This window comes from Rhinichthys klamathensis, unplaced genomic scaffold, assembly GCF_029890125.1.
Source record: "Rhinichthys klamathensis goyatoka isolate OS25496 unplaced genomic scaffold, OSU_Roscu_1.1 h1tg000993l_1, whole genome shotgun sequence".
Taxonomy (NCBI): Eukaryota; Metazoa; Chordata; class Actinopteri; order Cypriniformes; family Leuciscidae; genus Rhinichthys; species Rhinichthys klamathensis.
This window is the reverse complement of record NW_026607293.1, coordinates 1-12,911: the sequence shown is the minus strand read 5'-3', so window position 1 is coordinate 12,911 and position 12,911 is coordinate 1. Positions and strand designations below refer to the sequence as shown.

General features: G+C 37.1%; 1 protein-coding gene across 1 annotated transcript in view; it reads left to right on the top strand.

Moving 5' to 3' along the window:
• Nucleotides 1-9,177, top strand: part of ptprn2 (protein tyrosine phosphatase receptor type N2) — a gene marked incomplete at its 3' end in the record, with an annotated part of 132,853 nt that extends 123,676 nt beyond the window's left edge. Inside the window, exons 4-11 of the mRNA XM_056244497.1 lie at nucleotides 522-639; nucleotides 877-997; nucleotides 1,751-2,153; nucleotides 2,520-2,756; nucleotides 2,900-2,940; nucleotides 3,034-3,461; nucleotides 5,338-5,424; nucleotides 9,078-9,177. Coding sequence (XP_056100472.1) covers nucleotides 522-639; nucleotides 877-997; nucleotides 1,751-2,153; nucleotides 2,520-2,756; nucleotides 2,900-2,940; nucleotides 3,034-3,461; nucleotides 5,338-5,424; nucleotides 9,078-9,177 — 1,535 coding nt within the window. The remainder of the gene's footprint in view (nucleotides 1-521; nucleotides 640-876; nucleotides 998-1,750; nucleotides 2,154-2,519; nucleotides 2,757-2,899; nucleotides 2,941-3,033; nucleotides 3,462-5,337; nucleotides 5,425-9,077) is intronic.
• Between the last annotated feature and the right edge of the window lie 3,734 nt (nucleotides 9,178-12,911).

The window sequence follows — 12,911 nt, the reverse complement described above, 5'->3', positions numbered from 1 at the left end:
ACGTCTTTAGAATGCACAAGATGGGATTTGACGCGTTAGTTCAGTGAATTTCTATTTATCTTTCTCCTCCCTGGAATTCAGAAGTGTTTTTTTTTTTTTTGAGTTGAAGACAGTGGGTGTGAGATGGTAGAATATGGATCCTGGCCTGACGCGGCTGAATGCAGATGCAGAATTAGATTTGATGTTGACCAGAAGTTTAATATTTCTCAGAATTTGGGATAAAAAAAAAAAAAAAAAGGTAAATTCAGGTGAATGAGTGAAGTGCTCTCATGAGGTACCTACACAAATTCTTCAGATTACTGTCTATAGTCTGCAAGGAAAGATATGGACTAATTAACGTGAATACTTTGAATATCAGCAGAAAGTTATTTAACGTTCTGCTGGTGGGCAAAATGAGCAGCAGTGTGCTTTAACCATGATGGTGGCTTAAAATAGTTTCTCTTGTTGGGTCTTTGTAATGTCAGCTATTCAATGTGTAAGTATATACTACTTTATGGTTCTCTCTGTCCCTTTTATTATAGGATATACTTGGCTGGATGACACAACTCAGGAAGTAATTTCAAAAGAGCTCTCACAACTACCCAAGGTTTCTCTTGGAGGATTTACAAACACCTTTTCTCATTACAATGGCAATTCCAGGTGAGCTCCTAAATCCTCTGTTGTGTTACATGTCCGTGACTATAATGTGTTTATGGAAACTTTTTTTGTAGTTATTGTTGTTGTGTTCTTATATTAATTCATGTAGCTAATGCATTATTTAATGTTGACAAATTGAACCTTATAGTAAAAGTGATAATCCGATATGGACAGGTTTGTATTCTAGGCATTTTTTTTCTGCTGAAATATGTTTATTTTGAACATTCCCAATGGGAACAGGAAGCTAAAGGCTCAGAAAGAAGAAGTGAGCAGGGCACTGCAAAGGTACCTTCAAGGTTCCCTGCCTTCTGATGTTGCCTCCTTCAAACAGAGTCCTCAAGGGCAGCAAGTGCTTTGGAAGGTAAATCTCTAACAATAATATGAATAAGGCTGTATACTTGCATATCACTTGAAATATAAGGATGCAGATTGACTATATGGAAGTAGTCCTTAAAAGTGAACTGATTCCTGAAAGTGCTTAACTTCAGCTTGGAACTGTAAACAAATGGACATAAACTACCATGCATAGGTTGTTTTTTGTACAAAATATAGTAGTTTATAAATGCACAATTATTTTAATGCACTTCTAAGTAACAAAGTGATTTGTACTTCTTTAGACAACTGGCACATAGCTACTGGGGACATTTAATGTGAGGTAGAACCTGCTTGGTACCCATACACCATCACCAAACAGTTGTTCTTGATGTTGTGCGAGTTGAAAAGTTCACTGCACTATTGAACATTAGTATCCTGCAGTGCTTTTGGAGCCAGCGTGTGTATATGGTGGTTTATTCATCGAAGCCCACCCTGCTGTTCTAAAGTCAGTTTGGCCTTCCATTCTGCAGGGGTGGGAAGAATATAATTGTTTTATATAATCTCTCAAATAGAGCAGAACAATATGCAGAGCAAAAAGAGGGAGGCTGACACTCATGGATTTATTTCCATGCACTTTAAACATTATTATCTTTGATCAGCAACAACAACATTTCCCTAACAAATTGGTACCATATGCATATTATCGTTTTGGAAAGAGTACAAAATGTTTTATAAAATTCACAATATGATGTTTGTTTGTTTTTTTAATTAATTCACATATTTTCATTTTACCCCCCAGTACAAGGGAAATGGACCCCATAATCACAAGAGTTTTATGCAGCTCAAAGAGAAGCCTCCTTCACCCCACATCTCTTTCCTACAAGGCCGACCTGATCTCCAGGCCATTGTGGAACAGCCTCCCCAAGGTCAATCATTCTTCACTGGGTTTGAACAGGATCGTACTGGAGTCCCTCTTGCTGAGCTTCAGCGGTATCAAGCTGGGCCCATGAGAGCACAAAATCCCGGTAAAGGTCAAACACAGGGAAAGCTGCGTTACTTCAGCCTTCAGCGCACTCCTGCTACCAAAATAGAAAAACTGCCAGGAGCTTCCAAGCAACCTCCAAAGCCCCAAATCGAAAAATTGTTTTTCAAATCCTCAGCAAGCAGCCCTGCTTACAAGGAGCCCCTGAGTTCAGTAGATGGTGAGCTTCTTCTCTATATATATTTAAAAAAGAAGCCAGGAAAAAAAAAATATAGTATGTTGGCTGGGATGAGTTTTTGCATTTTAATTATCCATATTCAGGAAATGAAGTGACTGTGACTGAAGGACTGAAGAAACATAGATATCATTATGATAATTTCTTTCCCAAAATTTAAAGCACAATTATTTAATTATGCATTTACCTCAATCTTAAAGAGACTCTGAAACAGAGGTAGAGATGAGAAACAGTCTGACTCCAAATATGCGTTATGTCAGGTGCTATACAAGTTAGAGCAGGATGATTTTTGTACACTTGCAAAAAACTTTATTAGATAGTTTTTCTATCTTTACTTTTATTTTCTATCAGAGAAGTTCATTGACGGAGTGGTTAACCAGCTCGGCCGTCAGAGCGTCAATGTGGATACTTTAACCCGAAAAGACCTGGACCAGCTATCCAAGGCCATTACCCAGGCCCTGCAGGTGGTTGATGGAGTGGAAGGAGTCAAAGGTAGAGAAGCCACACAGGATGAAGTGGAGGTGAAGAGGGAACCCAGTCAAGAGTCACATCAGGTGGAGAAACTAGAAGACGGCACCACACATAAAGGTAGTTATCCCTTAATAAAGATAAATATTTGATTAGGTCCTCGTTACACATGCTTTAAAACCCCATTTACAGCCCTTAAGTTTTGAAAATTTTGATCAATCAAGAGCCATGAAATTTACCATAATTTAAAATTATGTTCACAGAAATTCAAACAGAAGAAACTGGCCTTAAATCTGATGACAAGGTAATTTGTTTATGCAAAGATCCATTTGACTATGATACTGTATATCTCAGCGATGAAGTCAATAGAATTCCCTGAGTAATTTTCTGTTTCCAGGACAAAGGTTTTATCAGCCAGCTGCTTGAGTTTCTGGATCATAACTCTGGCCATGGATCTGCTCGGCCTCCCCAAGCAGAAGAGCCTTTTCTGGGGTACATCAACCAGCCAAACGCTGGAAGCCCGTTGAGAGCTAGTTTGGAGAACGTCCAGAGCCGGACAACGCAAACAGACCTGGACCTGATGAGAAAGAAAATGGAACCTGACACTTTGGATATAGAGCCAATGGTGGACCCTGAGGTAGAACAGTGGATGCACGGTTCTGTAGACTCTCCGGAAGTAAAAGCTGAGGTTCATCCAGGAAAAGTGCCACAAAATAATTATGTGGAGAAAGAGGAGGTGGAAAAGAAAGGTGTGAGAGTGGAGGTGGATATTACAGCATATTCAAGTCCACATGACGGAAACTTTGGCTACATTATTACTGAAGAGTAAGTAAGAATAGAAACACTTTCATAGACTTTCTTGAGTAACATGATGTTTGCACTCATGTAGGACACATGGATCTACAGTATGCTTTTGAAAGAAGTCTCTTCTGCTCACCAAGACTACATTTATTTGATCAAAAATACAGTAAAAACAGTAATATTGTGAAATATAATTACAGTTTAATATAACGGTTTTCTGTATATATATTTTAAAATGTAATTTATCCCTGATGCAAAGCTGAATTTTCAGCAGCCATTACTCCAGTCTTGAGTTTCACATGATTTGATGCTCAAAAAACATTTCAAATGATCAATGTTGAAAATAGTTGTGCTGCTTGATATTTTGGTAGAAACCATTATAAATGTTTTTGGGGGGTTTTCAAGATTCTTTGATGAATAGAAAGCATTTAACTGAAATTAGGGCTGGGTAAAAAATATTGATTTCTCGATTTTATTTGATTTTTATTTTTATGAACTGATATAGATTCTTAAACCCCAAGAATCGATCTTTTAGTCTATGCTGTTTTCAGTTGATGAATGAACAGAACTTTGTATCACCCTCCCATCCAATTAATTGGAATAAGCTTTGGCGTGAATGATTGTGAGGATCCTGAATAATGCCCTGATTCACACCTGATTCACACCATATATATATATATACACTCACCTAAAGGATTATTAGGAACACCAGACTAATACTGTGTTTGACCCCCTTTCGCCTTCAGAACTGGCGATCTCCAATAACTTGATTTATCTCACAGACACTCCAGGTTTTTGGCTCCCATTACTGCAGTCCCATTTAACTTGGAGTACCTGAAATGCATAATCTTAAGAAGTAGATTTAAAAGTGTGTAAGTGTGTATTAGAAAGGAGTTGTAGGTGTAAAAAGGCATCAGGAATACAGCTGAACTCATGTTAAAATTCTTTCCCCCCCCCCCATGTGTGTGAATACACTTCCATTTGGATGCTTATCATTCTTTAGGCTTGTGTGCAAGTCGCTTCGTGTGTGTTTGCACGTTTTCTGATGTGTGAGCGAGTGTGTGTGTTTTTAAATCGGGCTGGCATGGCCATATCATAAAGACATCACACTTCACAGGGATTCCATTTACACCTTATTGTTTGCCTTATTGCTGGAAAATACAGGTGATTTATCAAAGCATGCAAGCCACCTGTGTCCTATTCCCTATGTGTTTTATGCACTCTCTGCTCTCTGTATTCCTCCTATGTGCTGTGTTCAATGTTTCAATATTGAATTGTATATGGTATCCATCCATCCAGCATCACCCAGATCTGTATAGTTAATGTTTAAATGATCTCATGTATTGCCTGAAGACCACACATTTTAATATAACTATTTTATATTAAGTGCTTTTTGTTTTAAATGTAAATTGTTCAACTTTGCAGATTTTGTCATGTTATTCCTAGAAAAATATTATTAATTTCTGCAATCCCAAGGTTGAGAACCTATGTTGTAGCCCTTAATATTAGTGTAACTACGCTATGGCTATGGATCATACATCAAATGAAGCCGCTTGTTTAAGTAGAAATGTCATATTACTGTTTTAAAAGATTGGACTTTTGATTTCACCTGACCAACAGTAAAACAGGTTAAAAACATCTTATAGACTTACAGTAAAGGAGAGACCTGAGTCAGTCCAGATTAATAACAGAGACTTAAGAAAGGGCTTTTTTGAGTTTCTGCCAGTAAGCAACCACCTAGCTACTGCATGGCGACATTCTAAATACTACTCAGAACATTTTTGTAAACATCCTGGCAACCACCCATAAAACCATATCACCACATTTTCTGGTGAGCATGTACAAATCTAGATAATAATTTTTTCTATTTCTCTTCTCCTTTTTGTCTTTTTTGTCATAGTTCCCTGTCCACTGATCAGGGGCTGAACCTCATGGAGCTCTTAGCTGAAAGAGTCAGCCTTCATGTAACAGATTTTCTACAACTCTCGTAAGTACACACACACAAACATACTTGTTGAAGACAGTCTCATGCTGGTCGACACATTAATGGCACTAATGGAACACTCAACCTGTGGGTTTGTTTTGTATTTCCATTTCGCAGTATAGTTTGGGCTAAGTACTTATTTTCAAGTGACAGCTCAATGATTATGAGTGTGTTCTTAATTCTGTGCATATAAGTTCAAGCTTTATTTAAATGGTTCAGATAGAGAATAAGAGAGAATGCATCTCTGTATGTGTAGGTGTGTGTTATTCTGACCTGCCTGCAGTGGTAAACTTCAGTTCAATTACAGCACATTTCTGACGATAGGCAATGTTGTCCGAGTGCACAGATTAAAGACAGCTTTCTGCTTAATTGTTTGGAATGCAACAAATGCTTTCTGCCACATCTGTATTTTCGTGAGGAACTTATTGTGGTTACATTTCACTCACGCACTTAATAAAGTGGAGCTTTATATACAATGATAAAGGAAATACAAATATTAATGCAATTACTAATTTCTTGCACTCTCACTTTCTCTTTCTCTCTCTCTCTCTGTCTTGATATTGTTTTTTATCAATACGGATGTATCAGATGTCCTCAAATGGAATTTTTCAGGTTTAGCTTTCTTCTTGAAACAAAGTATGTACACACATAAAAGTAGTTTTGTGGATTATAATTACCCTATGGTTAAAAAGTTCAGTAATATTTTTTTCAAAGGATGCAATAAATTGATCAAAAATGACAGTAATACATTCATAATGTTACAAAAGATTATTATTTTTTATATATTTAATTTAAAAAAAAACTTACCAACCCCAAACTTTTCAATGGCAGTGTTTATCAGTTTGTTTATGAAAGAGGGATTTAACAACCCCAAATTTTTCAATGGCAGTGATTATCAGTTTGTTTATGATAGAGGGATTTTTCATATATTTTTATTGGTATGCACACAAAAAACAATGTAGGCACTTGGATAGCAATAACAAACATATTTACAACTTTTTTTTTTTGACCACTGTCCAGGTGAGCTGTGTCCGTGTGTTTGAGTAATTTTCTCTCTTGAATAGTGGCTCGTTTCTATTTACACAGGTATCTGCTAATGTATCTATTGTCAGCTCATGCTTTTCATCTTTTCTCAGAAATAATGGAAAGGTGTACTGGATGATGCGCACTTTTATATAAAACATTATGCCATAATGTCTGTATTATTTTGGACTAAAGAAATGACGGGCAGAAAACCGCAGTGCACAATCAGACTACATGGTGGAGAAGCAAGATGCTGCTTGTATGATCAAAAGCAGTTAAAGATCACGAAAATTCAGCACACACTCGCTCGAATATTTGTTCACCCAAAGGCGGTGCTGCCATGTTTGGGCTTTGCGCTGTGTTGCAGTTACATAAAGAGTCAGTGTAGCACCTCTCTGAACTCCAGACATGACGTAAGGGCTGTACTGTGTGCAGACAGTAGGGGGCACAGAAAAACACATACGCAGTCGTGGATTTGCAATCAGACGGTCTTGTTCTCTTACATTGAAACACTAACAGACGCACATTCATTTACACTAATTCTACCTCTCTTCTGTTGTCTCACTCGTTATGTATTCTTCTACACCCCCCCCCCCCCCCCCCCCCCACCCCCCCCCCCCCCACACACAGTCTACCTATCATCTTCATCCCACACTCTCCCCCACAGTGCAAAAGAAGCCGAACAGAAACAGTACCGTTACATTATAGCTTCCCTCCCTCTGTGTACTGGACGTTGGTGGCATTTTACTGATAGCTTATCAGCACTGATGGTGTTATAACCAGGAGTCTGGGCCAATGTGTTTATTATTTAGCTTTGACAGTCAGTGTTTTCATCAAGAAATTTCCAGATTCTCTGGGAAAAGAAGCCAAACAGAGGTGTGTGTTCCGGTATACAAAAGAATGCAAAATATGGAGGGAAATTGGTGTAGTGAAAGTAAATACAAGTGGAGTGATAATGTTCCCAGTGTGCATGTGTATATTTGTAAGGGGGAATTATGTTTTTGTATATTAAAAAGGTAAAGTGTATGTATGAGGACACTGGTAGGCAAAACAATGTGCAAGGTGTTTTTTGTCCCATTACACAGACAACAAAAATGTAGACCTGTCATGCCTAACGGCAAATAATAATTATATATAATTACACACACACATCAAAACCATACATTACGTTACATATCTAATTCTTAGCTCTTTTACCATACAGATTTCCAAAAACAAACAAAAAACTATTCATCTTAAGACATTTATTCTTAAAACTAAAGGTTTCTCTTTAATGTTTTAATGTTTTTTTTTAGTTTTTTTTTTTTTAGATTATTGCTATGATGTTTCTCATATCATCTGTTATTCCCACTGTGGATATCATTTTTAAAAATGAAAATGTGTCTTGATGGGTTAACATTAAGCCATGGTTTACAATTATTTAAAATATGATAAGAATAAAAGGACACACAAGAAACTAGAAGCACTATTATTTCCAGCAGATATCTGTGTGTCTGTGTGTGTTAATTCTGCTGAGGATGAGAGGTTGCCTTTGGCCACCTGCTGACGTGTGAATGGGATTTTGTTCTGGTGACAGATCCATTCCTCCAGTCTTCCACCTCTCTTTCTTTTTCTCCCCTCTTCCCATTTTTTTCTCTCTCTATTTGTGACCCTCACCTCACCCTGGTCGGTAGTGGGAGCAGCTTCAGAGCTGCATCCCAGATAAATGCATCTGCCTCAGAAGCAGGAAACAGGAAGATCCCTTGTTGAACAACTGAATGTTTATGAGCTAACCATCATATTCACTGCTTTAGTCATCTTAAACAGATAAACAGATATGTCGAGATGAACAGTAGCTCATCTACAGGTCTGTTTTGATGTGGTGGCATGCCAGTTAACAGATCTTTCTCTTCCTTTGCCTGAGTCTGTGTTTTTTTAATCGTGAGGGGATGTGTGACGGTTTGTTTAAACTGTGTCAGTTTTGAATATAATTTTTTTTACTTCCATTTCCTTTAAAGGAACAATTTGCCATGAAATATTATACTTCACAGCATTCTCTGTTAGAATAGATAAATGAATGAGGAGTGCTGCTCGGATCTCACACAGACAGCTGTTTGGCTCAATCACAAATACCATTTGTGCGAAATGCCATCGTGCATTTGCACAACATTTCTGGATCACCTATTCAAACGCTGCAAAGAGATTCATTTACAATGCATTGAGCCTGTGAGCATTTTTTTTAAAGAATGATTTCTTTTACTTTTTTTATTTGGACCTGTTTGCTGAATGGAGTTGATCTACTAAACATTTTAGACAACTCTAAGAACATCAAGTTTCCTGTGAGGATTTATTTCATGGAGAAAAAACTTGTCAATTTATGTCAAAAGCAGAAAGGGAAGCTAACGGCACAGATCTGTCATAAGAAAATGAACCAAGACGCAATATTCCCCAGTGATCTGATGTTTTAACTGTGCAGTTGCGGTACTGCAGTTGACTGTGTCTGCAACAATGTATTTTTTAAATTATAAAAGATTATTTTCATGACTCAAAGCTGCAACAGTTTTGTTCATCACACTCATTTCATACTTAGATCTCTCTTCTTACTTGTTTTCTCCTTATTGTCTCATTCTCGCTCTGTCTCCTGTATCTCTCAGGGTTCTGGGTCCAGCAGTAACCTTTCGAGTGCGCCCCAATGCTCGAAACATTAGCACGTCCCAGCTAGCCAGAGTGGCAGGTACGCACAAACACAGACATGCACACACACACACACACGTACACACACACAAACACACACACACCACTCGTTCCACTACTGCGTTCTAGTTGCTATTCTGATCATCTCCTGACACATTGGGAAAGATCCTCTCATAGTGCCACGACCTTGATTGCAGCATTAGTTATTTTAAAGGTTTAAACCCCCATTTTACAGTTCACATAAGAAATTTGCGCGCACACACACATGCAAAAGCAAGAAATCAAACAAAAACAGATACAAAATGTCTAACTTTTTGTGAATATGGACTCTGATGTATCCAGGCCTTGTGAAATCACTGTTATATGTATAATAAACAGTGTATGTACTATATTGTTTTAGTTTAAATGGGTGCGATGTGAGGATGTCATCCATTTCATTTGTCTTTTTGTCTGCTGGTGTTTTGTACCAGTATTTATTTAGGATGGGCTTTGCAAATTGTTCCCGGTTTTAATTTAATGTTTTTTTCTTTTCTTTTTTTTTTTGGATGAGTAAAATAGCAGTGATACATCTTCCTTTGTGAATCATGGTATATATAATTTTTAAGTATCGACCAATACCAGGATTGGACAAAATCCAAAATTGATTAATTGACCCTTTCATTTGAGTGGAAATTTTAAATGTATTGGTCCCACCCACAGGAATTTGTTGTTGTTACTGTATTTTTAATCAAATAAATGCAGAATTGGACGTCTTTCAAAAACAAAAAAAATCTTACCGACCCTAAACTTTGGAATGGTAGTGTTTGTAAAACAAAATTTCTATAGCTGACATTCAACCAGACTGATCTGTTTGTAAGGTTTATAAAACTTTCAAACTTCAAAACTTTCAGACAAGGATTTTTCAACTCAACATGGCAAGTTTTTATTTTAACAAATCTATTCTAGGTTAAAAATGTACACTTATTACAATAATATTCTATGAATTTCTTTGTCCCCCCCCCCCCTGTTTTAATTTAAAATGCAGATCTGCATCCTGATAGAATAGACATTTAAAAAGCACTCTTAATTTAATGCTGAATGCAGCACAACCCTGGAAAATACTGACCATGCCTTCTAATTATGACTTTGCTACATTTTGAAATTCTAAAACAGTTGTTTTGCAGTACCGTTTGAATTTTCATCATTGGTGTCAGGAATTCAGCATTTATAAACTGGAACAGAATAGACTGCAGTATTGCATCCCTTTTTCAGTCACTGTTTTAACATTTAACACTCAGGATTTCACATTTGATCTTTAATGCACAAAAGAAAGGGCAAAGAATGAAAGGAAAAACAAAAGGAATCTGACATCATAAGGTCTGGATTCCCTTGATCCATCATAATTACTACTAGGGAAAACAGATTCATGTGAATTTGTCCCATGTCTGTCTGTGCTTCCTGACAGATACGCAAGAGATAAGACAAGAGATACGCAAGGGAAAGATTTCACAGGAATCTTTGTAAACTGGACCTGAAATACCTCTCATTTCAGTTCTACAGATAATGCATAAGTCTATTTGTGTGTGTTGTCCTTCTTGTGGCTGGTTGCTGGAGTTGTTGGACATCTCGTCCTTATAGACCCAGTTCTGATTGACTGTGTGTGTGGTGTGTGTGTGTGTGTGTGTGTGTGTGTGTGTGTGTGTGTGTGTGCATGTTTCAGCATCTTTGGGAATGCGCTCCAGTTTTGTCCAATTTTATTTGGTGTGAATTTCGACTTTTATTTGTGTACGTGCATCTGCGCAAGTGTGTATATCTCTAGTCTGTCCTCCCTTTGAGAGTCTCTTGTAGCATGTTGAGAGAGTTAATGGCTGGGCTCATCAGACCCAAATGTCAGACAAAATGTTAAGTCAACATGATCAGCCGCTCTCACACAGCAGATAAATTATGAAAACCTTGGTGCCTGAATACCAATTTATTACTTTATTTAAACAGAGAGAATCTCTCCTCACACTTTATTACTCCTGAATACACACTGCTGTTCGCACCTAATCGTTTATTCAAATGTTTTGTGCCTTTGACATCACATACACCCCTTAGGTATTTAAGCAACTTCACAGTATTTGTGATCAGTGGAAAATATGGTGGAGTGTTGAGGATTATGTTTGGGTTGTAACTGTTGATATGTTTAAATGTCCATGATTTACATCTCTGGTTTGCCTAAATCTTTCCAGAAGCAGTGTTTTTACATTTAAAACAACCAAATTTTGCTTATTTAACTTCTCAAGTGCTTACTGCAATTTTCAAGGGATATTATAAACTTCTATTATAAGTAGCTTGAATTGCCTCTAGCTCAGCAGTCTGATTTTTAGAAGCACTGAAAGGCATCAGTCCTTTGTGCATGTATGGAGCTCTTTTGTAGCACATTTCTAAATGACACTGAAAACCACATGTACTGTTGACCTGAGCACATTAGAGAACATTAGATCAGCCTGTTAGGCAAGAGTCTTCCTTTATATATAACCCCCCTCCATTCAGACACGCAAAATGGAGAATGTTTTCATGGGTGTCTGAAAGGAACATGTTCCACTTAGTTGTATTCCTCTGGTTCTGCCACACACATCTGTCTATGACAGCAGCTCCCTTGTGTTTTGTCTTGGTTGTTGTTGTTGTTGTATGTCATACAAATGTGTCAATTTATATTTAACTTCCTGTATTTCCCTTTTGGGGACAAAAAAGTCTGTCTGTCTGAATTTTATAGTGTAAGAAGAAAAATAAATACAACTACAATACCACAGTACTTTTTAAGAAAAGTTATAGATAAGATAAACTTGTTTATAGTTTATTCTCAATCGGTTTATAATACCAAACATGCATTCATTATTTTCTAGCCAGTCATATACCACATTACACTCTGTTATTGGGTAACACTTTATACTACACCTATTTATAGAGGATTTGCAATTTTTGAGTTAATAGTTATTTAATCGTCAAGCATTTGCTCATACATTATTAATATATCAAAATGCATATACAAAGAGTACATCATTTATAATTAAAACATTTTTTTAAAGTCAAAACTATCTGTGCAAGATAAGTCATTCACCCATTTTTTCCCAAAGGTTGACCTTTACAATTTTGTTGTAGAAATCTTGCTGGATAAAATACATTTATACATAGCATACACACGGATCCTGTGTGTGAACTGTATGATACATTGTATACTGAACCAATGAAGAATATATATGGCAAATATAGATATGGAATATGAAAATATTAATATGAAAATGCACAATATTGATGAATATATGTTGCAAATGCTTTAGAGCATGTAGTTATTGTAACGTGTTGTTCTTATTTGTTTGATGCCACGCACTCTCTCAAAAGTTGTTTTGAAGTTGTTTCGGCAACCATGGCTTCACAAACATGTAACCATTAATTATCTCTGACAAAAAAATGATCACTTCCTGCCAAACTATTTCCAGTGATCGAGCCGCAGTATAGATGTTTGTATCCTGTAGGGTTTATGTATATGGCAGGGATTTAATATTCTGATGCAAAGCTGTGCTGAAGTCTTTCAAACTGCTAGCAACACAGCAACTAACTGAAGGGCTTTATGGGGGGTCTGGGGTGCATTCATTAGGACTGAGGAATTTGCTGTTGTACTCTATTCATCTGGAAAGAAAGCTTTGGACAAAAGACTGGATATGGTAATCCCTGCCTGGTCTCAAAACAAAAGATGAACCCCTGCTTTCTCTCTCTCTCTCTCTCTCTCTCTCTCTCTCTCTCTCTCTCTCTCTCTCTCTCTCTCTCTCTCT